Source organism: Trematomus bernacchii, unplaced genomic scaffold (assembly GCF_902827165.1).
Source record: "Trematomus bernacchii unplaced genomic scaffold, fTreBer1.1, whole genome shotgun sequence".
Classification (NCBI taxonomy): Eukaryota; Metazoa; Chordata; class Actinopteri; order Perciformes; family Nototheniidae; genus Trematomus; species Trematomus bernacchii.
In genome coordinates, this window is record NW_022988043.1 from 10162493 (window position 1) to 10189582 (window position 27090).

At 39.2% G+C, this 27090-nt stretch overlaps 1 protein-coding gene across 9 annotated transcripts in view; it reads right to left on the bottom strand.

The window, feature by feature from the left end:
* slc23a2 (solute carrier family 23 member 2) overlaps positions 1-27090 on the bottom strand; it is a 45080-nt gene that overhangs the window by 11328 nt on the left and 6662 nt on the right. For 2 of the 9 annotated variants that reach the window (XR_004554956.1, XM_034118049.1), the window contains exons 1-7: positions 9883-10078; positions 8813-8861; positions 6648-6865; positions 5055-5153; positions 4144-4260; positions 2597-2754; positions 373-464 (exon numbers count right to left, since the gene is read on the bottom strand). Coding sequence is in view for 8 of the 9 variants with exons in the window: in XM_034118049.1 (XP_033973940.1) it covers positions 373-464; positions 2597-2754; positions 4144-4260; positions 5055-5153; positions 6648-6865; positions 8813-8861; positions 9883-10017 (868 nt within the window). In the remaining variant the exon portion in view is untranslated. Of the gene's footprint in view, positions 1-372; positions 465-2596; positions 2755-4143; positions 4261-5054; positions 5154-6647; positions 6866-8812; positions 8862-9882; positions 10079-27090 lie in introns of those variants that run through there. The other 7 variants (XM_034118052.1, XM_034118051.1, XM_034118055.1 and 4 more) reach the window with 5 other exon arrangements.

Here is a 27090-nt window from a genome sequence, read left to right on the forward strand (position 1 = left end):
CTGCAAGCTTTGATGCTGACAACATTTGGAATCAATGTAAACAAAGATCAAATAACATGTATAATATGTTTTTATCATGTCTACCCTCACAAAGCAGACCGAGGTAGACATGAAATACAATCGATCCGTCTTCCATCGGCTCCTATCATCATTTTTCTCAAAATTCAATCAACAGACCCAGTATACCAAAAGGGACAACATACTTTAAAAAAAAAAATAGGAAATACATGCAGACAATTCTTCTAACCATTTGGTCTATTTACATTTTTAAATGATAGCTCGATAATCCGTTTTGCCAGTAACAAACAGATCTAAAAAGGAAGAATTTCAATCCGTTTGATGTTATTTGTATTGATAAAACTCTTTAGTTACCTCCTGTGTTATTACACTTCCATTTGTCCAGTGACAGGATTGCTCTGGCTGGTGCAAGGAAGGCAAAAGCACTGGCCTGAAACAAAGGCAACCTAAACAAAGGAAAGCACTGTTAAAAAAAAACATGTATATTCACTTAAACTTATAACAAAGGAGTGTTTAAATCAAGTGTAGAAAGCAGGGTCACTGGGCGACATCATTTCAGTTGAGTCATCATTGTGGGATACACAGTTGATGAACTTATGTGAAGTAAGAATAACCCTGACCTTTTGTCCAGATCATGCAAGATCACATGATGCGGTAGGAAGAATAATTATTGATATCACAAATGTTCTCCTTCCCCTTTTATCTTCCTCTTTTCACTCAAACCATCCCACATGATACATTTGCTGTAACCGTCTTAAAGATCCAGAAACTAGTCGGCAACATTCTACAGTAAGGCTGACCTCTAATGAACTGTAATAAGCGGTGGTGGCAGTATAGGGATATCAAAAAAGATCAAACGATAGAGAATAATAAAAAAACTCCTATGAGGTCATACAAGTTCAAATGCAATGAACATCTATAAAGGCTGTGAATAAGTTGAAAAAAAGGGATCAAGGACATTTATGTTCTTAAGAAAGAGGAAGTGAAGATATAGTATTTAGTACACCTGCTTATTTGAAGTTTAACCTGCCCGCAGACTACAAACTGATTTCCAAATGTTATGTATTTTCAAATAAAACATGACAAAAATCACATTGGGATGGACCCATTGTTGTGTGCGTGTAATTATAACCCTTTTGTAAAGCTGCTTGTTTCCAATGAGTCTGACTCGTGTCAGAAAGCAAGGAAAAGACCAAGAGAAAGACCGCCAGAGATCATACGATGTCCTGTTTGTTGCCATGACAACATGCTGCACATCGACTTCACACACACAAAAATGACTGTTCCACTATTATCTGCAGACATGTTGCTACTGGGTTTGCGTAATGGGTTAGTTATCAACTGGTAATGCTAACAAAGGTAACCGTCTTCTTGACTTGTTGTACTGGCACTTGATGCAACGAAGATATGGCGTGAGTCCCAGCTCCGATATCTGACTGTGAAGGATCCTGCATTGTTGGATTTTGAGCCATACTGTGTCAGAGACTGAAAGGCATTATATTTGTACCTTTTTGCAACAATTTTGACTATTAATTTGAAACATGAAAGGACGGCATGGCACCATTGCAGCGGTTTGCAATGCGGTTTTAATTTTATTTTACAGAAAATCTAAAACAGAGGATCCTAAAAAGGAAAACAAATGAAGAAAAAATAAGACAATGCTTGCAGACCATTTATCATTTATGGAGGCACCAGTCAAGGACATGGAGTTGGTGTCAAAAAGAACAGCGAGTATCTGTCGGTTTGGGTTTGTGTAGGTTGAAAATGACTCAAAAAACATCAAAGGTAGGAAAAGTACTGAGAGGGAAACATGACAGAAGAAGGGAGGAGGAACAACATGTGAGGGGTGAATATTATGGGAAATATTTTCAGGCAGGTGCTTATTCAACCGATTGTAATTAATCTTGGAAGAACTGAGTCAAATGAAGAGTTCCTGGTATGGCTTCAAGCAGGCTACTCCCTTCTTGGTTAATATGGTGCAACAAAAGACATGTGACTGTGTGTTTAATTGATTATAGCTTGTCCAGTCATGCAATCATTGAACTTGTATGTCCCCCCTCTGGTCTGCCGTCAAATTCATTTCTAAATCTCTGTTGTCTCAATTATGAAACAAAAAGCTACTTCTTGGGAGGTTTACTTTCTACAACTGCAGTAATATGAACAAAACAAGGAACTACAATTGTCATTTAATGCATACAAAATAACTGTCACTGCTTTATTTATATGCGAGATATTTACAATACAAATATGTATTAAATCTGACTAATAAAAGGACGTGTATGCATATACTAAAATATGTGCACACACAAACACACTTAAGCCCACTCCAAAGTGACATGTAGAGGGAGGATGGAGAGAGAGGTACTTCATGTCGACAATGACCCTTATCTTTAAGTGGTTAGAGATGAGAGGGAGAAGAAAGGGGAGAGAATAGAAAGGGTGGAGGTGAGGAAGTGAAAGACAGAATAAAATGTACGAATTGTAGAAAACCTGTTCATACAAACTGTATGCCTGGGGGTGTGTTTGTTATTTAGGACAGCCTTTCCCTAAGTATTTAGAGACAGTGATGTGAGTATACCTGCAGCCCAGTGTAGTCTGAAGCAGGGTGGTGATCCCCACGCAGAAGAAGATGGTCCCAATGAGCTGGCTGATGACCCACTGATCGAAGCCCACGCACATCGCATCAGCCAGGAGAAACGGCACGGCGATGGTTCCACTGAAACATGTCAGGTAGTGCTGCAAGACAAGAAGCCACAGTCAGCGGGGGGGTGTGACAGTCAGTACTTACGGACACTGATTGTATCCTCAGCACAAAACACCATAGTTATAGAGCATGTTCCAAAAATACATCAATCATCAGTATCAACCTTTTTTCTTTAAGATCCTTATCTTATAGGTAAATGTATAAAACTCCTACCCGTTTTTAAATAGCCTTGTGATTCCCTTTTAGTTATATTAATGCCACACATATTGTGCCAGGAGAATAACAAGTGATTTGTTTTTTGAACAGTGTCGCTGTGTTTAAACCACTTCACATGTTGCCTTATTACTTTAATAGAACCAATGGTGACCCTCTGGCTTGATTTGAATCTTTTAGGGGGTTTGTCCTGAAAAGGTCCATCCATTTTGCAAAAAAAAAATTATTTTAACTATATTTTACTTTACTGCTAAAAGTTTTGTTTTGTTTACACACAATTATCCTGCTGGTGGCAGGATAATGCTGCTGGTGGCAGGATAATTGTGTGATCATGAGAAATATGAAGGAGTTTCACCTTTACCCACCCTGACTGCCTTGTGTAGGTGAAACCCCTGAATCTAAAGAAATCTTGCTCAACTAAGAAAAATCTGAACAAAGAAGCAGGCAGATTCACATGTATGCTTCTCTCCTTAACAATTTTGCATTTATTGTTTGTTATCGGCTGTATAAGTTACATATTCCATAGTTGAAAAAACACTGAATCATTAGTATATTTGGGCAATGTGTTTAAATTAAGATATATCTACATTTGTATCTACATTTATATCTAATTAATATAGTTGTGAAAAATGAAGGTGAGTAACAGTGTTAAATTAACTGGTATATACCCATCACCCTTTGCTAATCTGTCTCAACAGACAGGCCAATACGTTCTTTGGCATTTTGAGCCAGAACATTCAGAGCAGTATCAAGCCAAAAATATTTTACAATATGAGTGGATTTGTGTCCATATGTACACTTCTAATGTATGTGATAACCGTCTTCAGGTAAAGCAGTATCAAGTGTTTTGTACGACTGTCTAATTTGGAGGATGGCTTAGCCTTGGTGAAGCTTTCCCTTAGACATTGTGATCACACAGTGAGAACATTACCACACTGAACCTCCAGCATGACGATTACTGTGTTCATATGACTATTTTTGTGTCTGACGTCCGGTTGTGTAATAAGTATTGTTGACAGTCAGATGAAAAATACAGCATTGAGGTGACAAGTACGACCACAGTGAAAGATTTGACAAAGCCTGATTTACTGTACAGGAGTGAGTGCATGTTTTCGCTCTCATATCGTGAGACATCTTCGCCTATACAGTAAATGACTCACACATTGCAAATGAGCCATGACACAAAAACGTTAAACCGCTAGATCTACCTGTAAGCCCAAGAAAACACACAGGTACCAGGGTGGGGTGTCTTCAATGGTATAGATCATATCCATCCTCTGTGCGTCAACACTGTCTGTGCTGTCCAACGTCTCAGACATTGAGCTCTACACACGCACACACACAAAAGAAATAAGATTGATGTCATGTCAATTCAAAACGTTTTTAACATGTTTAATTTGTCCCGTAACACTTCACACTGTTCATGTCAAGTGTTTATGAGAAAATGAATGTAAAACTAAACAAGAAAGTGACAGAAAAAAGAAGGAAAATGCAACGCATGAATTAATTAAAAAAGAAAAATGCACAGTCACAGGGAAAAATAGGGAACGTCACACGGAGACTGTTTGAGAATCTGTGCCTGTGTTTCCCTGTTTTAAATACTAAGAATGAGGTAAATAGTGAAATATACCATCCGAGATATTACATATTATTATACAAACTAACCACTTTCAATAATTAGTCAAAAAACATGAATAAAGGAGGAGAAGCCACAGTGAGCTGTTGTGCTCTGCTGTTGGGTGGGATGCTACTCTGACTCCCTTAATAACAGTGTGCGTTTGTTTAGTTGCAATGTAAACGGACACGCCAGCTGATTTTCTGTTGCATTTTCAAAAGAAAAGCTGCTCAAGTTTGTGTGGGCTGAAAAACACACTTGATGTTACTACAGTAACCACAAGTTATAAACTCACTAGGACTGAAATCTGAGGGATTACATCTTAAAAATGTTGGGGAAAGATCAGGAAGGAAATGGAAAGCCATTGAAAGTGCGATTGCAAGTAAGCTTTTGGAACCATGTGACTATCTGTAGAGGGTTATTTTGGGGTAAAACAGCACTTTGGATGAATAAAAACATGTGAGGATCGTGTGTTTCACTTCTTCATTTTTTAACTCCAGTTACCTTCTCTGCTCCTTGATTTTCTTTAGTGTAGATGGCCATCAGCTCTGTGTTCTCAGTATCCTGGTCTCCACTGGCCCCACCCACGCCGTTAACCACCACCTTAACACACAAACAGACATGCATAATTACAATGTATTAAGAAAGACTGCAAATACTGGCAGTATAGACAAAATGCTGCAAGACCTGCAGAACCACAACAAAAGATGAAAGATAAAGAGTGTCAGGGTCCATCTGTGTGCTAAGCTGTCAACTCTAAAGTCTAATGAACAAACAAACAAGTCAGAGTTGGAGTTTAAATCCTTGTATGTCAAAAACATCATCACATGATTATTTGATCATATCAGACATTTGTGTGAATGTGTCATTATTAGCTAAGAATTACTCAAAGCGTTCCGGAGAATGGGAAACGATGAATGACACTCGAAAAACCTCATGGCTTAAAAAGCTGCACATGAACATTGGTTTCCTACAGTATGCAAATTCCTCGCTTTACAAACAAATATGTTCTGCCCACTGTGTGTGCAAGTCTGTGTGATTAACAAGTGTGTGCTTTTCCTGTATTTCCGGAGAGCATCTTTGTCACAGCACACATGATTTAAACTTACATTTAAAGATTATATGGGTTTGAATATCTTCATGCCTGAGAGACAAGATGCGAAGAATGCAGGTATGCAAAGTAGGGCTGTCCCGAATACCATTTTTGGGGCTCCGGATATTCGGTAGTAATCAGCAGCGAATATTCGCCGCGGGGGAGGGGGGGCGGGTTGTAATCAGCAGCGAATAGTCGGTGCGCGCGCTTCAATGCATGTATTTCGGTTTATTCAAGGCATTCATTTAGTTGTTCTCCAGTGTTGTTGTTTTATAGTTATTTGTTAATGTAAATAACCCAATTTGTGTTCTTTGAAATTGAATGGGATATTGCATTGTGTTTGTTACTTTCGTTGCAGTTGTATATATGCCTAAAAAACACTGGTTTTTAGGCATTGTTAATAGGAAACAAATATTTAAGCTTTAAGGAATTAAAAAATGAATATTAGCCAATTCACTTAATGTATCAATATTAATAGTCTTTCTGCAGAAATTTGCCTTTTCATTAAAGACCAGAAAAAAGAAAAAATATATACTTTGGTATTTCCATTCACTGGATTTATTTTATTGGTTGTGTTTTATCATTTTCACAAAACAAAGGTAACAACACCCATCTTAAAAACGTGTTTAATTAGAGCTTGCCTTGCCCCGTCTTTTAACACCTGTTCAAAACTTTGGATTCCCACGCTGGATTGTGCCAACTTTCAAAAACATTTATTTATCCGAAACTCTTGAGTCACCCTGAACTAATATAATAACTTGATCTCCATGTTCACTAAAGAAAGTAAATGTATCCGGCAGTTGCGATTGGTTGTTCCTCGTCACGACATGCGGTGTGTTCTGCTGCATTAACTCAGCGCGACAAATTGGCCCTTCTCTACATCTTCATTGGAAACAATGGATTTAAGCACAAAAACGCCGCATGTGTACAGCCACTAGACCTGTTCATGGTTTTGTCTTAGTGTTTTATAATATTATAAACATCCAAATAACACGCTTGATTACCGGAATAGGGTAGGAATCTACGCCATGCTTGCTCTCCTCTTCAAGTTTTCCTCCCTCACTACTGCTGTCCATGGACTTAGAAGTGGTGTTCTGTCCCACACCCATCCTTGTGTCTGGGATGTCCTTCTCCTCCTCTGTCCCTCTTTTGTCTCGCTCCGGTGTGAATGCAGTAGATGAATCCTTCAGTCCGATTACATCGCCGAGGACTGCCTCATCTGCTTGGAAATGGAAAGACATACAAACAGAGAGATTAATATCTCGATTTATTTCTTTATGGGCTCTAATATCCTAATCCTGAGAGGCTGCCAGGCCGCACTTCTTGCTGATTAGAAACTTATGTCAGCTCTCTTGTTGTTTTTGTCCCGTCTATTTTGGATGACAAAAGTATGTTAACGGCAACAATTTACCATATGTGAAGGAAAGAGAGAACTCAATATGCAGCATCAAATAGTGAAGCATGAACACGTTTGATGGAAAGGAGGAACAGAGTGATTATAGTTGAAGATGATTGAAAGGCAAGAGAGATGATGTCAGTTTGTCTTGGTGGTGGTAGAGAGGTATTTTCTACTTCCTGTCGGTTTGGTGGTTGCTTGTCGGTGGGTAGATTATTTTAAAAAAAAAACAGTTTAAGCTCTCATAACTTGACTACTGTGGTTAATTAATCAATGTAGAACTTAAACATGTTATCAAATAGTTTGATAATTGATTAATCATGAACGTTTTCAAGCAAAATTGCCAAGAAGTGACCAGTTCTAGCTTCTCAATTGTGAAGATTAATGGATTTGCTTTATCTAATGTCATACAAATATTAATAATGGTCTTAGTTTCTTGTATTAACTGACATTTTACAGACTTTTAATTGCAGAATGATCAAATAATGAATCTGCAGAATAATTACTCCTAAAAGTAATTGTTAGTTGCAGCTCTACAACAATCCTTAAATAGTAAAAAGATGATTGATAAATAATTTGTTCCCTTTCAAATAAAAGTGTCAAGGTTTATGTTTTAATCAATGTCACCAACAGGTTTGAGAACGGAGGAGAAAGCAAATTCACAGAGAGGTGAAATAATGCAAGGAGTTGGAAAAGAGTGAACCATGGACAGATGTTTGGTGGAGAGGAGTACGTTTGTCCTAGAAGGGATGGAGCACTATAGTCTAATTCCTCATGGTGTGTGTGTTGTGTAAAACAAACCGTAAGTTAAGTAGCATTATCCGACACCTGACCTTTGGCTGACACTGGCAATCTCTTTGTAACAGTCAGTGCCTCTTGCTCAATCAATCACTAACTGTCAGTTACCAAACGTATTAGAACCAGAAGTATGAGAAAGTTGGAATAAATATTTTGCCACACACTGGATTAAGTGAGCATTGCTGATATAAAGTGATGCACACAAAGACACAAGAACATCAGGGTTCTATTGAGAAGAGGTGTTGAAACCGAAAAAAAGGTTCTAAAGGATCACTGAGGCCTTCAGATGTTGACCTTGGCCTTTACGTAAATATTCTTTGACAGGCGACCTATGGATCCGGTTTCCTTCATCCCCCCTCGGCACCAAAGCAAAGCGAGTTTATTACATGAAAGGTAATATCATATCTATTATACTAAGAAATTAAGCAAACTTTTCAAAAACACAAACTAAGTAACCATGTGCTTGTTTGTTAGATCATAATTTTCTCATTTACCATTATACGTCTGCTTAGATGGTAGGAGAGGAGTATGACATCCATTGCTTTTCATACTCTGATCATTTGTGCTTAACATACTTTTAAAGGTTTTTGCAGAGTGCTTGTGTCTACAACCAAATACATCTTTTAGGTATATTGGCCAAAGTAAGACCCAAATTACCAAATTTAATGTAAATTAAAAAAAGAATTCTTACCATTTGATAAAAAAATTAAAATTAAAAAGCAAGAGTAACTGTTACTTTTAGTTTAACTTCATTATTTACTATCCGACAAGATGAAAACATTTAGTCCGAGACCGTTGACTCCGTTAATTAATTATTGATCGTTCATGGTAAAAGAAAAGGCCCATAAAGACTTGGAGATTAATTGACACAAAATAATGTAACTATAAAAGGCAATGATACCTAGCCTTATATTTATTTTTTCCAAAAGTAATTTAATTTGTTTTAATTGTAAAATGTTGGGATAGGTGTAATACCTAGCTGACACATCCCATCACTCCTGTCAAGCTGGGCGGCTGGGAGCATCTGTGTGGAAGGGGCAAGAGATAGGGGGAAGGAGGAGGTAGAAGAAAGAGAAGAAGAAAGGAAAGAGAAGAAGAGAAGGAGAGAAGGGGGAGGAGGCAAAGGAAGGAGGAGGAGGAGGCGAGACATAAGTTAATTTGACAGACAGCATTTAATCACAAGCAAAAGTTAATGTGTATCGTATGACTGATGTGTTAATTAAAACTCAGATTCTCAGGTGAAATATGGCTTTAGGAAGACAGTAAGAGTCCAATTAGGTCTTCCACATACAGTATAAAGGTCACCTGTACTTTTAGAAAGGACAGAAAGAAAACCATGAAGCCAGGCAAGCCTAGGCAAACTGCCAAGTCATGATGGACTCGCTAATATAGGTCTTTAATTTAACTTCACACTTAAAAAGACATGCCATTTAAGAGGTTCCGTTTAATTTAAAGAAGAACTGTTGATCAAATACTTACTTAGAGGTATGTATATTCCTGTATTTTCATATTATAAACGGACAAAAAGGAATGGGCAAAGGGGCTCATTCATAAAAGATCATTTTGCTTTTTAAGAATGTGACTTTTGTTTCTTATGAATTTGGCACACTTGTACTTAAAGAAAATAATTAAATTAAGACATACCCTAGGCAAGAAAAATGAGTCGCATGATCTTTTAAGATTTTAAACCGTGATGAAAAAGATCTGAGGGTGACCATCCAATTCACTATTCATTTTTTAAAACATTTTAAAGATTTTAAAGTCCTGTCTCCAGTATCAACATGATAACATTTACAGGTATACTGCAAACTGCACAGCAGAAAGGCAGAACTGAGTACACATTTATATTTTATCACAATAACTATAATTCTCGCTATATTCAACCTTTTGTCCACATATAGTGCAGCCCTAGCATAATGTTGTATTTGATAGAAATGATGGCCCAATCTTAAACAAAGGAGAACAATCCTTGGTCAATGTCATGATTAGAAAATCAACCCAAAGTTAGCCTATCAGATCATTTCTGCATACTGCATTGAACTCACACACTGAGTGCTGCCTCGCCTCAGGATCTCCGTCAGTACTGAGTCAGTTGTGAGATGTGGAGTGTGACAAAGTATCCCAGCAACCTCTGTGTGATAAAAACTCAGATGAGGCATATGCCAACACCAGAGAGACATGCTACTTTAGCATGACCGTTCCCTTTATACATCCATGAGCATGACATTGTCTCAAAAGCCCTTTTCCGCTAGTTGTCCAAGAGACTAAATGCACACATTCACACGAGGGAGAAAACAAGAAACACAGGGAACTGTTGTGAGAGAAGAGAGAACTGAAAGCGAGCCAATTTAAGAGGGGAATTCTGCAGTTTCATAAACAATAAATAACTTTTCACAATATGTTAAAGGGGACCTATCATGCAAAATGCACTTTTGTACGTCTTTTATACATGAATGTGTCCCCGGTGTTCCAGGGAACTCACCAAGTGTCAGAAAACACAACCCTCTCTATTTTCCTCCATACCCAAATCTCTAAAAAAGGGGCTGCAACGGATCTGATAAAAACTGATCCAGATTTGAACACTTTACTGACGTCAGTGAAGTGGCGCTACGGCAGGGCTCTCCAACACGTCGATCGCGAGCTACCGGTAGCTCGCGGGCAGCTTTTCAGTAGCTCGCCGCTCGATTATTGATTATAGCGTAGTAAGGTTGCTTATTGATTTTTCGGCCGCGGCTGGACAATAACGTTTTTTTATTTTAGAATTTTTTCTGTCACACGAATATCAAATGGTCGGTGACGCAGAGATCAAGGAACAGACGTGACAGCAGCACAGCGACATCACACACGGAGCAGTCTGCTTTCTCCACCAACACCAGTCCAGAACTAACAGCAGAATGACCCGCTCTGAATCAGGCCCTGTCGCTGCGCCTCAGAGACACACAGGGAGGGATTTGTGTTTTTTGAAAAACACTCGTTATCGTCATGTCAGGTTTTTGGTGGATTTAATCAAGTCTTGGATTGCAGAGTATGAATGTCCTCTTGCTATTTTCAGTTGATAAATACTTGTGTAAAGTTTGTGAAGGCAGGAGGAAAGCTTCCGCGATCACCGTCTCCTCTCCGTTCCTCCAAACCCCGCCCCCTCCCTGAAAATAATGAGTGACAGGCTGATAGTGACCCGATAGAAACTTTATTATTCACTTAATCACTGATTGAGATATGATGAAGCTAACTTAATCTCATACATTCATGGGATTTATGTAACAGTAAGACAGAGAATGTAAGTGTGCACCCACATGCACTATTTTTGTTTTTATAATGCTATTGTAAATACTCCTGCTGTTTTCAGACTCAAGTCCTGTGTGTGATGCATTCAAGACATTCAGTGTCTTTTTTTTTAACAGAAGACTGTAGCTAGAAGCTGCAGCTAGACTGCAGAAGTATTAGTTTTTTGTTTTTGAGGATGGAACCATTTTCACACACAGATATAGGGAGGCTAGACCTATACAATTAATTTATTATGGTTTATAATTTAATGTCAAGACGAAGAAGAAGAAGAAAAAGATGGCTGAACAACTGTTCAGTGTCAATCCTGTGGAGATCTCCAAAATAATGTTCAGCTTAAGTCTCAGCAAAACTCACAACATTTCTGGAGCCTTGTAGACCCCGAAAACTATAGAACATTCACCAAGCAGCACTGAAAATGTCTGCTTTATTTGGTTCTGTTCTACATACCTTTGTGAAGCAGCTTTTTCTGACATGAATGAAATCTAAATACAGAACAAGACCAACTGATGAACATTTAAATGACTCTATTCTATGACTCCAGCATACACATCTATGGTGGACTGCATGCAGTGCCATTCATCTCACTAACAAAAGAGTGAAATGCTTGTAAGGTGGTGATTAAGGACACTTATGTGAATGTTCAGTGATGTACTTATTATGTGGGCCATAATAATATGTGAGAAATCTTCGTTTTCTTGGACCTTATTTTTGATAAGCTTTAGGTATTGCAATTTCACACGTGTACAAAAGTATAGCTTAATTCAACTGATGAGGGCTATGTGAATAAATGTAAGCGATGTGATGCAAGTAGCTCTTGGCCACTTTCATTTTTTGAAAGTAGCTCTCAGATGAAGAAAGGTTGGAGACCCCTGCGCTACGGCTATTGGGCCAACTCTCCACCTATCAGGGGAATGTGAGGTTGGGCCACAGCCGGCCATTGCCGCTCGAAAGCGCTGGAGACGCTGTAGTACATATGCCAGGCCTGTAAGTGGCGCTGTAGTCTGCCACAAAAGCAGCGAAGAAGACTTCCCGCCCATAGTTACCATGGTTACCCTTCTGTTTATTTTCCGCTGTGGCTTTTTTTCTCCCTCCCCGAGGCAAGCGTTTGCTCCCGCTGCTTTAATTCAATGCAATCCCTCCCCGTCGAGGCAAGCACTGTAATTCTCTCCGGTTAGTCCACCAGCAGATGACAAACACCCACCTCTCCGCCTCTTCCAAGGAACGAGGGGACCGTGCGGCAGAGTTTCAGTTTCAGTTTGTTTCGCCGGTCAAGATGTCCGTTACAGTTTAAATCTTCCGGACAAAATTAGAAAAGTGCCGGTCAAAGGTCTTCTTTGTTATTTATTGAGCTTTAAAACAAATGAATAACGACTCTATATAATAAAACACGGAGGACGGAGATCTCTTTTTCTCCCCCTCTTCTGACAGCCCAGCAGCTGATCAGAGCACGGCTCACCTCTCCTGCAGGGGGGCGTGGTCAGCAGAATCAGACCCGTAGACAGCAAACAGCACATAGAGCGAAATGAGGCATGGCTAAAATGCATGATCTGTTTGGTATTTTGAAAACAGAAACGTATAAATATACCTTATATAGGTATGGGCCATACCTATATAAGGTATATTTATACGTTTCTGTTTTCAAAATGCAAATTCCCTGTCCCCTGCTGGAGGACAGGGAATCTGCACGTCCACAAGATTAAATGGAAATATAATACAAATATAATACAAAAAAAACGTATTTTCGGCCTTGATGTTCACATTCATAATTATTCACATTCATAATTAAGTAAAGTAAAGTACCTTTTTCACCTCGGTTACATTTTCCATGTGCCCTGAGAGGCTCAGTGAGGTAAAGGACTCTGAGTGTTTAGATAGTTCACTTTAGTCTAAGTTATCTCAGTGTGTCTCAAACGGTTTTATCACAATTTATGTAAACAAATATTTCCAAGGCACTCAAAAAATAAAAACAGGTTTTAAATCATTCCAATGTATACTATAGGACAGTAAACCAACAATATCCTTTAAAACTGGAGAGATTAAAAAATATGGATAAATAAATAAATGTTAACTGGTAAAATAAGATATAAATGAACCAGCACAAATCTTGCCTAGGGCAGCAAATTGGTCAGAACCGGCCCTGGTGTCATCCCCACAGCACCCCCCATTTGAAACATGTTCCCACGGCTATGTACAACAATACGCCCAAGCTGCCCCTCCTTAAAAATAATGACAGCTAGTATCTACCTCATTGTTTTGTTTTTAGAAAAACAAAGACTAGGTGTGTCTTGTTCTTGTTCGATCAGATGTTTAAAGATTCAACATGTTTTTACACTTTCCTGTTTAGATTCTGCCTCGTGTTTGTTCTCATTGGGCCGTATGAAACAACATGTTCTATTCCAATGCTCAATTGCTCTAGGTTGGATTTCCTACTAACGTAATAGACACTTTGGACATTTATTAATCCTAGTAGATTGTCATCACTAGGCAAGGCGAGGCAAGTTTATTTATAGAGCACCTTTCAACACAAGGCAATTCAAAGTGCTGTACACAAATATAAGACAATAAGATCGAACAACACTAACATGTGTAGTCAAATTTGTCTGAAAATGATTTAGAAATGTTGCTTCATTTGGATGGAAAATTTGCGAGGCGAAAATGTACCTCACTCTTAGTTTATGAAATCATCAACTCACTATATAAAAAAAGAAAATTGGCATCAACAGCACGAAAACAAAACCGGTTGCAACCATGTTGTCAAAGTAGCAGCAAAAAGAGCCGATGTGATGTACTGCCCGCTTGTTTGTTTGAGAGCTTGAACAACAACTGACAAGTGAAGACATGCATGGATGAAATGTTGATGTGTGGTTCAGTTGCCTCGAAATGCATTGAATAAAAACTGATGATTATTTGCGATGCATTTATGTGAAGCAGTATTTTATTGGTGTTGCTGGTTAAGATAAGTATGATGTCACTATTTTATAGACTAATATGTAGCTTTATCAATAATGCCGTGCCACATTTTATAAGCTATTTGTTTTGAATGTAAAGTAGTGAAGTGGGAGTTTAAACTAACAGAGATTTCATAAGTAGAGCTACTTCCTTAGGCCCGGGCAGCCGAAAATATGTTTTGTGTGCACAATTTTGGGCCTTTGGGGACTCCGTAGAATCACCGCAGACAATTACATTTCAGGAAGTTACTTTGGAACTTGCATGTAAAGTTTCATGCTATTTTTTGCTAAATGAAAGTTAAAACGTTTCACTATCTTTCACTATCACTCATATCATTCTCTGTCTGATTCTGAGTCTCTCTGTCTGATTCTCTGTCTGATTCTCTGTCTGATTCTCTGATTCTCTGATTCTCTGTCTGATTGTCTGACTGATTCTCTGTCTGATTGTCTGACTGATTCTCTGTCTGATTGTCTGACTGATTGTCTGACTGATTGTCTGACTGATTCTCTGTCTGATTGTCTGACTGATTGTCTGACTGATTGTCTGACTGATTGTCTGACTGATTGTCTGACTGATTGTCTGACTGATTGTCTGACTGATTCTCTGACTGATTCTCTGACTGATTCTCTGTCTGATTGTCTGACTGATTCTCTGTCTGATTGTCTGACTGATTCTCTGTCTGATTGTCTGACTGATTCTCTGTCTGATTGTCTGATTCTCTGTGTGTGTGTGTGATTGAGTTTGTGTGTGTGTGTGTGTGTGATTGAGTTTGTGTGTGATTGAGTTTGTGTGTGTGTGTTTGAGTTTGTGTGTGATTGAGTTTGAGTGTGTGTGCGCGTGCATGCGTGCGCACGCGTTAGTTTCAAAGACCCCCATAGAGCTCAGTTTATAACTCGAACCCTGGGTATGGCCCTACAATATATTATTGAAATATAGCATGATAGGTCTACTTTAAAGACAACATTTAAAAGGAAAAAAGCAAGAAGTGTGAGTTTAAAAGACTTTTAGAGGAAGAAGAAAAAAGAAAGGAGCGCAGAAGACAAACTAGAGTGAGGTGAAACAAAGGCAACTGCAATGGTAGTTTTAAGTCATCCCAGAAAAAGCAGGCCGGATCTATACATGGTAACCTGATCTGTGGCTCCTGTGCAGGCTTGTACCTCGCAAGTGTTGGCAGGTTCATCTCTAATGCATAATGTGTGTGTGAGCGTGCTTACATAAGTGCTTGTATGAACTGCATACTATCCAGATGTCAGTCTAAAGTTCACACACATTCTAAACTGCATGTCAAACTCAAGGCCCGCGGGATATGGCCCGTGGGGGATTTAATTTCGGCCCGCAGAATCATTTGTAATTACTATTAGATCTGGCCCGCCGGTATATTGCACGCGGCACACCTTCACTCAATCCTGAGGATTTCCTCAGCTCAGAGCCTGACCCCAAACATTGATGAACTTGCACCCAAGATGAGATGCCAAGTATCTGGCTTAGTGTGCATCACAGAGCAGCAAACTGAGTTTAAATGGATGTTTCCTTTTGCACTTCTTTTCTTGCGACAACAGGGCATGTTTGGTTTTTTCTTTGAGGGAAATTGTTTTTTTGAAGCTGTTGGCCTATGGAAAAATGTAATCATAAGAAATGACTCCGGAAAAGCTGCAGATTATAGAGCCTTAAGAAATTAATGCAACTGATTATTTAATGTTGTTTTTATAGGCAATAATTTAAGCTTTGTTAGTTCCAGGTTTAATACACTACACAATAAAATCATTTCAATACGTTTTGCAATAAACATTGAACCAGTCCGGCCCTCGACTAGTACCGATTTTTTTGTTTTTGTGTATTTGAGTTCGACACCCCTGGTTTAAAGTAATGTGCGAGTTGTCAGAATTTGTGGAATTACAACAATCTCACAAAAAAAGTGTTGAATAACAATACAGCCGTGTGGTGTCTGCTGAAAGATTCCAACAGAGGAAAGCTGGGCCAGTTTCCCTCCTGTTAAGTTTAGTAAGCAGATTAACAAATCCTATAAATCACAAATAGTTTCACAACTGTTGAGAAACAATTTGAACATATAATATTTCAGTACCTTTACCGTGGCTAATATTAGGATGTGTGTACAGTGTGTGTGTAGGAGGGGGGTAAAGGGTGGATTGTAAAAAGCAAGCAAGGGCATGTTTACATTGGTCAACATACCGTCAGTGCAGTGGAGGTGAATGGAGATAAGAGTGTGTCTCTTAAACAGTTACAGAGGCAGCAGGCCAACAAAATACATGTTTCAATCGAGGGGTATTTTTTACAATAAATACATCTTATTTTTATTATCACATCTTAAAATACCCTTTACAATTCCATGAACCCAAGTGGAAGTCTTCATACTGTATTTATTGTTAATACAAGTCTCAACAACAAGAAACAACATTTGAAGTTTTCAAAGAGAAGTGTCTTGAAAAGCTATTTAAAATAATGTTTAAATAATTTTCTGGCGATAAACTCTTTTTTACATTTTTAATGATTAACCCCGTCCATTCAGAAGTTGAACGCTTTGCCCTAAATGTTCCCACACACCGGAGGCCTTGCTTTCAAAGTCAGTTTTGCATTTCAAAGGTTAAAGCCTTGTTTGTTTAAGTAGTTTACTTTTCATGCATTCTTTTCATGTATTTCACTTATCTGTGTTCCCAACCCTTTGGATGTGATTTATTGTGTTTTGTTTCTATATCAAACGCATACGCCTCATTCTACCAACACATTTCACATAAGGATTACTAAATGGAAATAAACCACTGTCACAAAACAGTAGAGCAAATTGTAAACTTACACTGCCTTGAGAATAAATATGTTTTGTCATCAGAAAAAAAAAGGAAGGAAGTTCACAAAGAAACTCAAAGTCATTTTGCAGATTGTGTAAAACTAAAATAGACAAAGCACATAAAGAAATGTGTGTTTGTGTGTCTGAAACAGAAGTTTCATGGAGTCAATAGGCCCATATTGAATGAGGAATGTACATTTAAATGACAGAATAAAACCCCTTTGATGGTATGATGAAAAGCATAAACTAGTAGGACGAGGGTTAAGCTTAATTGAAGAATATTATTATACAATAAAAGTGACAGTTGTCAGTGAAAATAATGAATGACCAAAGCTCTTAGCAAGCACTTTTTTCACAATTTACCGGAATGACGGCATAGTTTATAATTTACTTCCCGAGTCATGCAAAAGGTAGCCTGGTTTTTTGTAACTCGAGTAAGTAATCTGAAACGTGTCCAAGTTAGGGCGAGCCAGGTACACTGACTGCTTCAGTCTTTGGTTACATACACCTTCAATTCTCACGTATCTTTTATTTCCCCTTGGCCTTGCAGTAAGGCTTAAACTGGAAGAACAAACTAGCATCAATAACATCTTTAAACACTTTAATATGCTTTTCAACAGTTGGACATTATCTGCATCCAAACCTCATTGACAGAGATGTGTATGATTCATGTAAGTCCAACTTCTAGTAAGCAGTTACATCTGAAGTATGTATTCAAGTTCTTCATACATTTTTGTCATGAATTCAAATGAATTCAGTATTTTTTAGTCCCACTTGAGAAGAAATCTTGGAAATATAATAGTTTAAAAGGATTAAAAACCTAAAACACAAACTTGCAAAGTAACAGCTGAAAGTGGGTAGTGGGGATCTTCAGTATTGTTATATTGAAAGGAGACCATTGTTGTCAAAACCTGTTATTTAAATGTACTGATTTAAAATGATTCCATCTGTCATGTCTGCCTGTAAGACAAAGGTGGATGTTTGACAAAAAGCCTGATGGAGGCAGTAACAGAAGGAACGCTGGCAAATTCAGTGGCAGGGGGCTGTACTTTGAAAACTGTACAGAAAGCGCCACTAGAGATGTTATTCTGACTAATGAGTTTTTATTATAGTACATGAAAATGAGTCGTCTTCTAGATAACACGTACAATTAAACTCGACCTATGCTGCTGCCTTTTTTTATTTTTTATAATTTGGGACAATGTAAAGCCCCAGTATTCCTGCTTTCCCTGGTTCTTAGCAGTTTAACAGCAGGTGGACTCCCATGCTGTGAGGTACAAACACATTCTTTAGTTTAAGAAACCAAAGCAGCGGGGAAGACAGTTACATCTAGATCAGTGGAATAGAGATTCAGCCTTTAAATGCATTTCCAGCCCCCTCAAAAACACCTACACCCACACAGCATGCTGTCAGTAGCATGTGAATAGCGGTTAAAGGTTAGATTAAAACACTAAAGTTTCCTTTTTTCTTAGACAGAAACAAATGCATGTAATGTAAGGTTTCTTATATCCCCACAGCCTCAGGCCTTTTTCCATCAACTCCAGCGGGGATATTTAAAAGTAAAAGGCATCCATTATTGCTTTAAGTTGATGAAATCTTTTAACCTCTTAAGCCCGGCGATCCCCCCATTGGACCCCTCCCACTTTTTTTTTTTTAGATAATGTCTCAGGGCTTCTTAAATTTATGACACTATTAATGTGTAGCACTCTCATAATAATAATAATCTCAGCTAACTGAAGATATGAACCATTTTTAGCTAAAAAAAAACACAAGAGTAATACCAAGCCTTAGAATTAGCATTTTGCGAAAAAATGCTAACTAATGCTAACGGAGTTTTGCACAGCACTCACTCTCAAAATGCCCTTATTACTTATCGTAACTGCACAAACAAGATATCCGATTAAAGCTGAGACTCCACATATTCCATACATGTAGTGTCATCACTGTACGACCCCGAATTTGCGGAGCTTTCAGCCAGAAAAGAGAAAGTAAACAACATCCGGTTTCAAAAATATTACAATAATTACATCTTACCTTTTTTGATTTGTGATCAAAAGTTGTGTTCAACGGAATAAAAACGCCGCTCAAGGTTAATCCAATGTGTCTGTGTCACGTAGAATTTTTTACTGATAATACATCATCATATTTATGGCAATAAACTGGGTATAAAGTTTTGCAGTCAAGGCTTGTACTTTCAGATGTGCTTCGTTTGTTTCTCTATTACCTCCGCAATGGTAATGTTTACGTAGATTTTGGAACTGCCCATCGGATTCTATTGGATCTAATGGTTAAGAAAAAGGTGTAAATCACTCAAATCGACCAATGGGTTCCATAGATATGGTCCTGCGTAAAGTATAAATTGTGAATGCCAGCGGCACACACATTACGCAGCAGACTCTACGCAGTGTTTACTACGTAAAGAAGAGGAATTGCAGCAGGACCCAGAGCGCACAGAGCGGACAGCAGATAACGGAGCAGACTACAAGATTGGCGTTTAGGACTTTTGCTATACTTGCTCTATACTTGTAATAATGGCTTGCAGGAAAGAGATGCTTACGACTTTACAGGCAATGGAAATGGTGACTAATGCTGACAGCGATGCAGACATGTTACCTGTTGATTCTGAGTCAGACGACGAGGACCTCTTGCAGCCAGAACGGAACCCGGAGCGTTGTGACTCTGATGATGAAATTCCACCACGGGAAAGGTATGTAATCTCTCTGTTTTTATCTATTACTTAGTTATTTGGTGTACGATTATTCATATAGTTAATAAATAATAATACAGCGCTATAATAAAACTATTATTTTCTGCCTTGCTCATGAGAGTAACAGCTGGCGAAATTACAGCCTCGCCTACTGATTTTAATTTAACCATATATCGATCGTCGATTTCAAATGTGTGCTCTAAAATGGTGTTTATAAATGACTATTATCATTATTATAAGCAAGACAATAAATGGCAAAAATATGTAGAAAATAAACGTATTTAGTTGGAGTTTAGTTCTGTGGGAACATCATTTTTAGGAGACAGGGTTGGCATGTTTACTGCCAAGGAAACAGGAATTACAGGAATTAATCTAATCTCTTGGTTTTTCCACATTTCTTTTCAAAGTGATGTAGATGAGAATGAAATGGCTCTATAGTCACTAGATGTGTTGCCTTCACACATTCAAAATGGCATGTTTACTGCCAAGGAAACAGGAATTACAGGAATTAATCTAATCTCTTGGTTTTTCCACATTTCTTTTCAAAGTGATGTAGATGAGAATGAAATGGCTCTATAGTCACTAGATGTGTTGCATTCACACACTCAAAATGTCATGTTTACTGCCAAGGAAACAGGAATTACAGGAATTAATCTAATCTCTTTGTTTTTCCACACCACACCTGCCTCACCATCACATTCCTCCAGAAAGAGATCTGCACCAGTATTGGCCACTCAGCCTGCATCCAAAAAGCCCTCACTTCCAAAGCTACCATCGTCTGGTTTCTACCAGCTTTCTGCAGCGTCAGATGCATCTGTCAACCAAAGGAAGCGTGGCCGAGGTGGGGCTCCCGCTCCTCAGCCAGGAAAAGGAAAAGCATCAGATAAATGTGTAAAACGCAGGAAGCGTGGCCGAGGTTCTTCCTCTTCCAGAATGACAGAAGAAGAACTCGGGTGGCACAACAGAGAGGAGAATGACCAAACACCAGAGCCACTGAATTTCACACCAGCCAGGGTCCCAGGCCCAGCGCTCGACCCCACTGTAACATGGTCTCCCCTCTCCATTTTCAGACTTTTTTTTAGCGCTTCAGTGGTTCATACAATCATTTCCAACACGAACGCCAACGGCGGTCAGACGGTCCAGCGGAAAGTGAAACAGGCTGGTGTGTGGCAGACTAAGACTGTTCCCGTTCCTGACGCTGTGTTGGACTACAACAGAAGCATGGGCAGCGTGGATGTGTCTGACGCTTTGATCGGGTACTACAGCGTTCTCCACAAAACTATGAAATGGTACAAGACTTTTTTTTACCATTTTGTGGACATTGCAGTGGTGAACAGCTTCATTCTCCACAAGGAGCTGCACAAGATGAGGAGTGACCCCAGCAGGACAAAGCCACACACCCAGAAGACTTTCAGGGAGCAGCTTGCTGCAGAAATGTTGGAATTTGGAACACCTCCACCCCCCCCCCCACCACCACCCCCACCACCACTCACATGCGGGCCCAAGTTTTATGGGAAAGATGTCCGGATCAGGAAGAACTGCAGGAACTGCCATGATGCTGGCAAAAAGAAGGTGAAGACAGCTGTGTACTGCAGGAAGTGTGAGGTCCCTCTGTGCTTCACTTCCAAAAAAAATTGTTACGAGGAATGGCATGCTAAATTGTAAAGTTTTAAATAAATCTGCTCCAGTTGGAGTCAAACTTCATTTTGTATATATTTTTTTATTTTTTATTTTTTTTTACAACAGTTGTATTTGGATGGAATGAATACCTATAGTGATAATTCAAAGTAATAAAATGATTTTTACAGTGAAAAAGGTCAAATGGAACTGATGGTTCCCAAATTACCCAGAGGTGAGTCCGCCAGGACTTTATTTTTCTAAATCTCTCTAAAAAGGTCAAATTTATCTTGTTTTGCATCAATCTTGATACAGGGTACTTATTATATTTTGTACTTTGGATTCCTATGCTTTTAGTCTACTAACCCATCATCCAAGGGTGGTTTTCACTATCTGTAATGGGGTTTTTTTAGGCGGAGATAGAATTTACATGTTTTTACTATGTTCCATATGAATTTATTTTAAAATAAAAACATCTATATTGATTTCTGACACTACTTCATCCAACTCACAGATGTAACCTTGCTTTGAGAAAAAAGATTATTAATTTCCCCCTTTTAGAAGTGAAGATATAGTCTTTGTTGTGTAAGTGGCATTTTCGAGCCTGAAAGCTGAAAAATAGGCTCAGGGCTTAACAGGTTAAGCCTACCTGAGCCGACCCAGACTCCTGCTGTTGCTCCCAGTGGGAAACCAGTTTCATGGGCTTGTACAGTAACTGTGGAGACGGATGACCTTCCTTCAGCACCACAACTTCATAATGATCTGGAGGATTTACTAAGTGTGAGGTAGCTAAGAGCAGTTTAAAAAACGCTCTTGTGGTTTAGCAGTTCAGTGATGTTTAACAGACTGTGGTACTACAGATGTAAAGCCGCATTTCGACTACAGGTTTTAGCGCGGCTCGCCATGGCTCGGTTCACCTTTGCTCGGTTCGGCTCACTTTAAGCTGCGTTTCCATTACAGTTAGTAGCGAGGGTAGTAACTATAGAAACGACGCAGTGTCAAACCACTTCCATGTTTTCCTACTGGAACCACTCCGGCTGTAATCACTCATTTTTGTAGTTTTTCTCTACACTGCTGGAAAGTCCTCGTGAAGACGTGTGCGGCTCCTGGGACACTTTCTCGTTGCGCTGTCGAGCTCCCGCTGTATTTTTTCATCCGCAATGAGATGGAGGAACGTCTGTACCTCGTCCAACGACCACGGCGTGCTTTCTTTGCTGCCATTTCTTTATGGATTTGTTGAAATTAAAAATACTTTGTTGAAAATAGAAATACTTGCTGACGGTAGCTCGTCTGTTTTAAAAATGGTGCTTATGCGACGCTTGGGGACTGTCTCGCGCAATCATTGTGATGATTCTCTCTGACAAATCAGCGGTCGGCAGTCTTGTACGTCACTAGCAAAGCATATTTTCAGCTCGCTTGGAACCTCGACTGAGGTGGTTCTAAAAAAGTACCAGTCAGCCTGTACTATCCCTCGTGGAAAAGCAAAAAAAGAGCAAGCCGAGCCGCACTAAAACCCTGTTGTCTAAATGCGGCTTAAGATACTTCACGTGTGTAGTAGAGATCTGCCACTTCAGATCATGCTGATTTTCTCATACAAGACACTGCAGGGGTTGCAATAAACTATTATTTTCATTACTGATTCTTTTGATTAATATGATAAGGTTCTTGTGACGGGTAGTGGCATAACAGATAATATAACAAACAAACAAACAAACCCATAAGGCTGAGAGAGATAAGGAGACATGTGCGACCCTGGGAGAGGCTCCTCACATGCAGACCTGATACCAGAAGTCAATGGCACTCAAAGTTCACATTGATCCACATGTACACACAGTCAGAATACACTGAAGGTGACCAGCAAGGACTAAATGCAGGCTATTATAATGTTTACATTCTTAACTGTTGTGACCATCACACAGACGAATGCCCTGCAGTTCATTCATTTGAGTGTACAAGGACAAACAATTAATGTGAGCTAAATGTGAAAATGTTCTGCCTTTCTCTGTTTTATAAATATTTAAATGTTTTTTCCTTTGGGTTGTAGATAATGATTAGACAAAATGGGGAAGTTGTCATTGGCATTTTCCACAATTTACTTACATTTTTTAGATTAACAAAACAACTACTTTGTGTTGATGTAGAAATGAACCAGTACACAGATGGTAACTCAATCCATAATAAATGCTCTTTAGTCTGTTGCTACGTGTCAATCCATCATCTGTCATGCAGCTGATTAAATGTTTATTATTACACAAACAATGTGGGTCATTGCTCAGCTGCAGTGCTTTCAAATCCAAACTGATTCCCTCAAAAGGAAATACTTAAATCATTTAACTGACTAAAAGTGAGTCACAAAATCTGGGTTGTGGCAATGTGGCTGTTTAGATTTGTTTTAAATAGAGAAAGATGGACATCATTTCTACATCCTGGCATTTATTCAACTACACTGATAATAAGCCAAAAAAGGTTGAGAGGCCAGATCCTTCATTAAACACTATTCACAAAAAACGTAAATATGCTTTTTGTTTATATGACCATTGAACATTATTATCTTCATCTTAATTCAACTGCTTGAAATTCATTACATTGATCTATTTCATCTTTCTAGCAGTATATTTATTTTATTTGGATTTTACTACTGTTTTACCAAATCGATTTCCTTTTATTGAGCTGCTCTGTGTTGTTTGTATTAAAGCTCCCATGTCATGCTTTTCCAGTTATTACCCGTCCCCTTGTGTGTTATGAAGGTTTTTATGCATGTAAACGGTGTGCAGAGTCAAAACCCTCAAAGTACACCCTGTCGCGAGTAAAACTCTAACACAGAAAATACCTCCCCAAAACGCCTCGTTGGAGATACGTCACTGCCCATTTGAGTCTTCCATTTAGTTCCGGGTACCGCCTGATGTCATGCGGTACCCGGAACGAAATGGACCAATCCCGAAGAGCTATGGCCACACCAGCAGCGGCGTGTTCCTCCAGAGGTTCGAAGAACTGGCATTTCACAGACGAAAGCTTCCAAAACATTGCCCAGTTTGAGGCCGGATATGCACAGCTTGTTTGGACCATTTGGAGCAGGGGAAGATCTGGGTATACAACCTGTAAGTTTGCATTGTTATTTGTGTATTTATCAAACAAGACTGTTTAAATGTGTAAACTGTGTTGGACTGCTAAGCCATTGACACAGTGCTAACTGTGCTAACTAAGTTGCTAGAGTTTCCATATATCAACTCTAATATCAGCAGATGGCCTTGCATACATGTATCTCATAGCAGGAGAATGTCTGCATTCACACACAAAATACCTATTGACAGTATACTCCGGGTGATTTGCCGTGCGGTCAGTCGCGAAACGTAATTACATTATAGCTGGCGTAGCGTGTATGCAACCGATCTAACACACGGAGCTAGAGCTAGGTTTGGTCGGAAAAACATTTTTGTGATGCTACGTTGCTAGCGTTTAAATATATCCACTACAATGTCAGCAGATGGCCTTACATGTTTGTCATGGCAGGAGAATGTCTGCAGTCACACACACGGAATACTCATACAGTATACTCGGGGTGATTTACCGTACATTGTGACAGTACATATACTGCATGTATAGCTAACGAGGCTAGCTGTATGCTAGCGCAAAACAATGTATTCATGCAAGTTACATTGTATGACCGAACGTAGCAGAATACCCGTATACGATTGCAATTATAAACACGTTATTGCTAGCCTAATATGAACCACTAGCTTTTGTTCATAGTAGTTTTATTACACTGCATTATAGTTGCCTTTCGTCCAAGCTAACGTTCATATCGTGTTAGCTACCAAGGTAAACAAAGCTAGGTTAGCATATTAGCAGGCAAGCTGTTCATTACACTCCTACCACAACTACTACTAACGAATCTAAAACAACTAAGTTTCTCTAATATTTTGTGATTTGCATTTGATTTTGTCCAGCCAGATCCTGGCGGACAATCCATGACGGGGACGGGATTCTACTACTACTGAGGCCTCGTGCTAAAAGGCACCGCACCGGCTGTGCGCAGGCAAGATGCGAGGAGGAATGGATGATATACCGTGTATATATGTATATTTATGTTCATTTTGTACATTTCTAAAAATAAAGTTTAATGGAAATACTTAGTAGGCCTATCCTTTCTTCCCTGAATTATTTGCTCCTATAACATATCATTCATATAGCAAACCATGATTTGATTTCTCATCAAACAGTAGTAGTTTATTACAGGTAAAAATAACTTACTCTTTGTTATGACCGGCTCGTAGGCCACAACGGAAAGGCAAGGAGACATACACGAGTTTACAAAACCACGGCACATTTATTGTGGTAAATGCAGAGATAGGTGGTCGAGGGGAGAGAATCGCCGAGTTCGTCCTTCTGCAGCCGCTTTGGAGAGAGACTCCGGGCCGCTGGGATTAATAGCACCGGCTACGGAGGTGTCCGTGATCGCGCTGATTACCCTCTTCAGCTCCACCCCACCGTAAGCCCTGCAACACACCTGCACAAAGGCCCTGGGGCCGTCACACTCTTCTATAACAACAGTTGTAGGTTCAGTTCGGTTAGTTAGTATAAAATATCAGCTGTACCGACGCCATTATTACACTGATGTTCCCCGAAAAAAGCGGGCGGAGCCTCTCTGGTGGTTGACTAATCAGAACAGAGTGGCCGAGCTGACCAATCGGAGCACACTAGGCTCACAGGGAGGGGGGGGCAAGAGCTCCAACGAGTCGTTTAGTGGAGAGAGTGAATACTGCTGAATACACATGCTTGACAGAGATGCTGTATGCGAAACCAATGTGAGTTTGGAAAATTGCACAGTATAAATCTATTTTAGTATACCTCAACAATGTAATTATGATCAGTGGAAATGGCCATGACATGGGCCCTAAAAGCAAAAATATGAGCATATTTCAGGACAACTCAAATACTAGCATCTGCACCAAATATTGATTACTAGTGATCTCCAATAAATCAATAAGTGACCCCACTGGTCTCTTTCTACAAAACACCCTCCCTCACATTCAGTAAATCTTTAAAATACAAAGAAAAATCTATTGAATTTGCATGTATTTACTAACTCGGCAGATGTGGCCCAGCAAAACTAGGCACCCATGTTTTGTTTTTTTAAACAGTGCACATAGACAGTTATTTAATGTAACAATAACAGCAGCCACACTGACAAAAAGGACATTCCTGTGTTTGGGGGCAGATTAAGGGCTATTGTGAATTTGCCATGGGTCACATCCTCAACAGAGAACGGATATCCCTGAAAACATGACCTAAAGTAACAGCTAGCAAACATCTCTGCCACCGAGGAGAAAAATATTGTCCTCTGCATTATTATGTTTAAGTGATTGATGTAGCCTAACTGTTTATTAATGCAGATGATGTTTAATGCTTCTAAATGTTAAAACTAATGTGGTAAATATTGCTTAGGGTGTGTGCATGAGCGGGAGAAAGAGAGAGAACGTTTAATGGGGATTCTACTGTTGATGTTATTCAAGGTGGGGAAACATATAGTGTGCTTTGGCCATTTAATGTCCTTTTAAGTTAATGTCTTCCATCACAGCACAAATTGACAATTACAAAAGGCTCAGTGTGTAGACGCCAACAGTGGAAGTCTCTTTATTCTGCAGCAAAATTCATATACCAATATCTGCAAAGAAAATATACCGATGTGCAAAGGAAAAAAAGTTAATATTATTTCAGGGCAGACCATGTCAAAAAATAACCAATAACCACACACCATGCATCCACACACACACACCTTTACCCAAAACAGTGGGAAGAACCAGCATGACCACGCACTACAATGTAATCTTAGTCACATGCTGGCAGCAGCAGAAAGAGCCAAGAATCCAGTATGGTGATCCAGTTCACCTC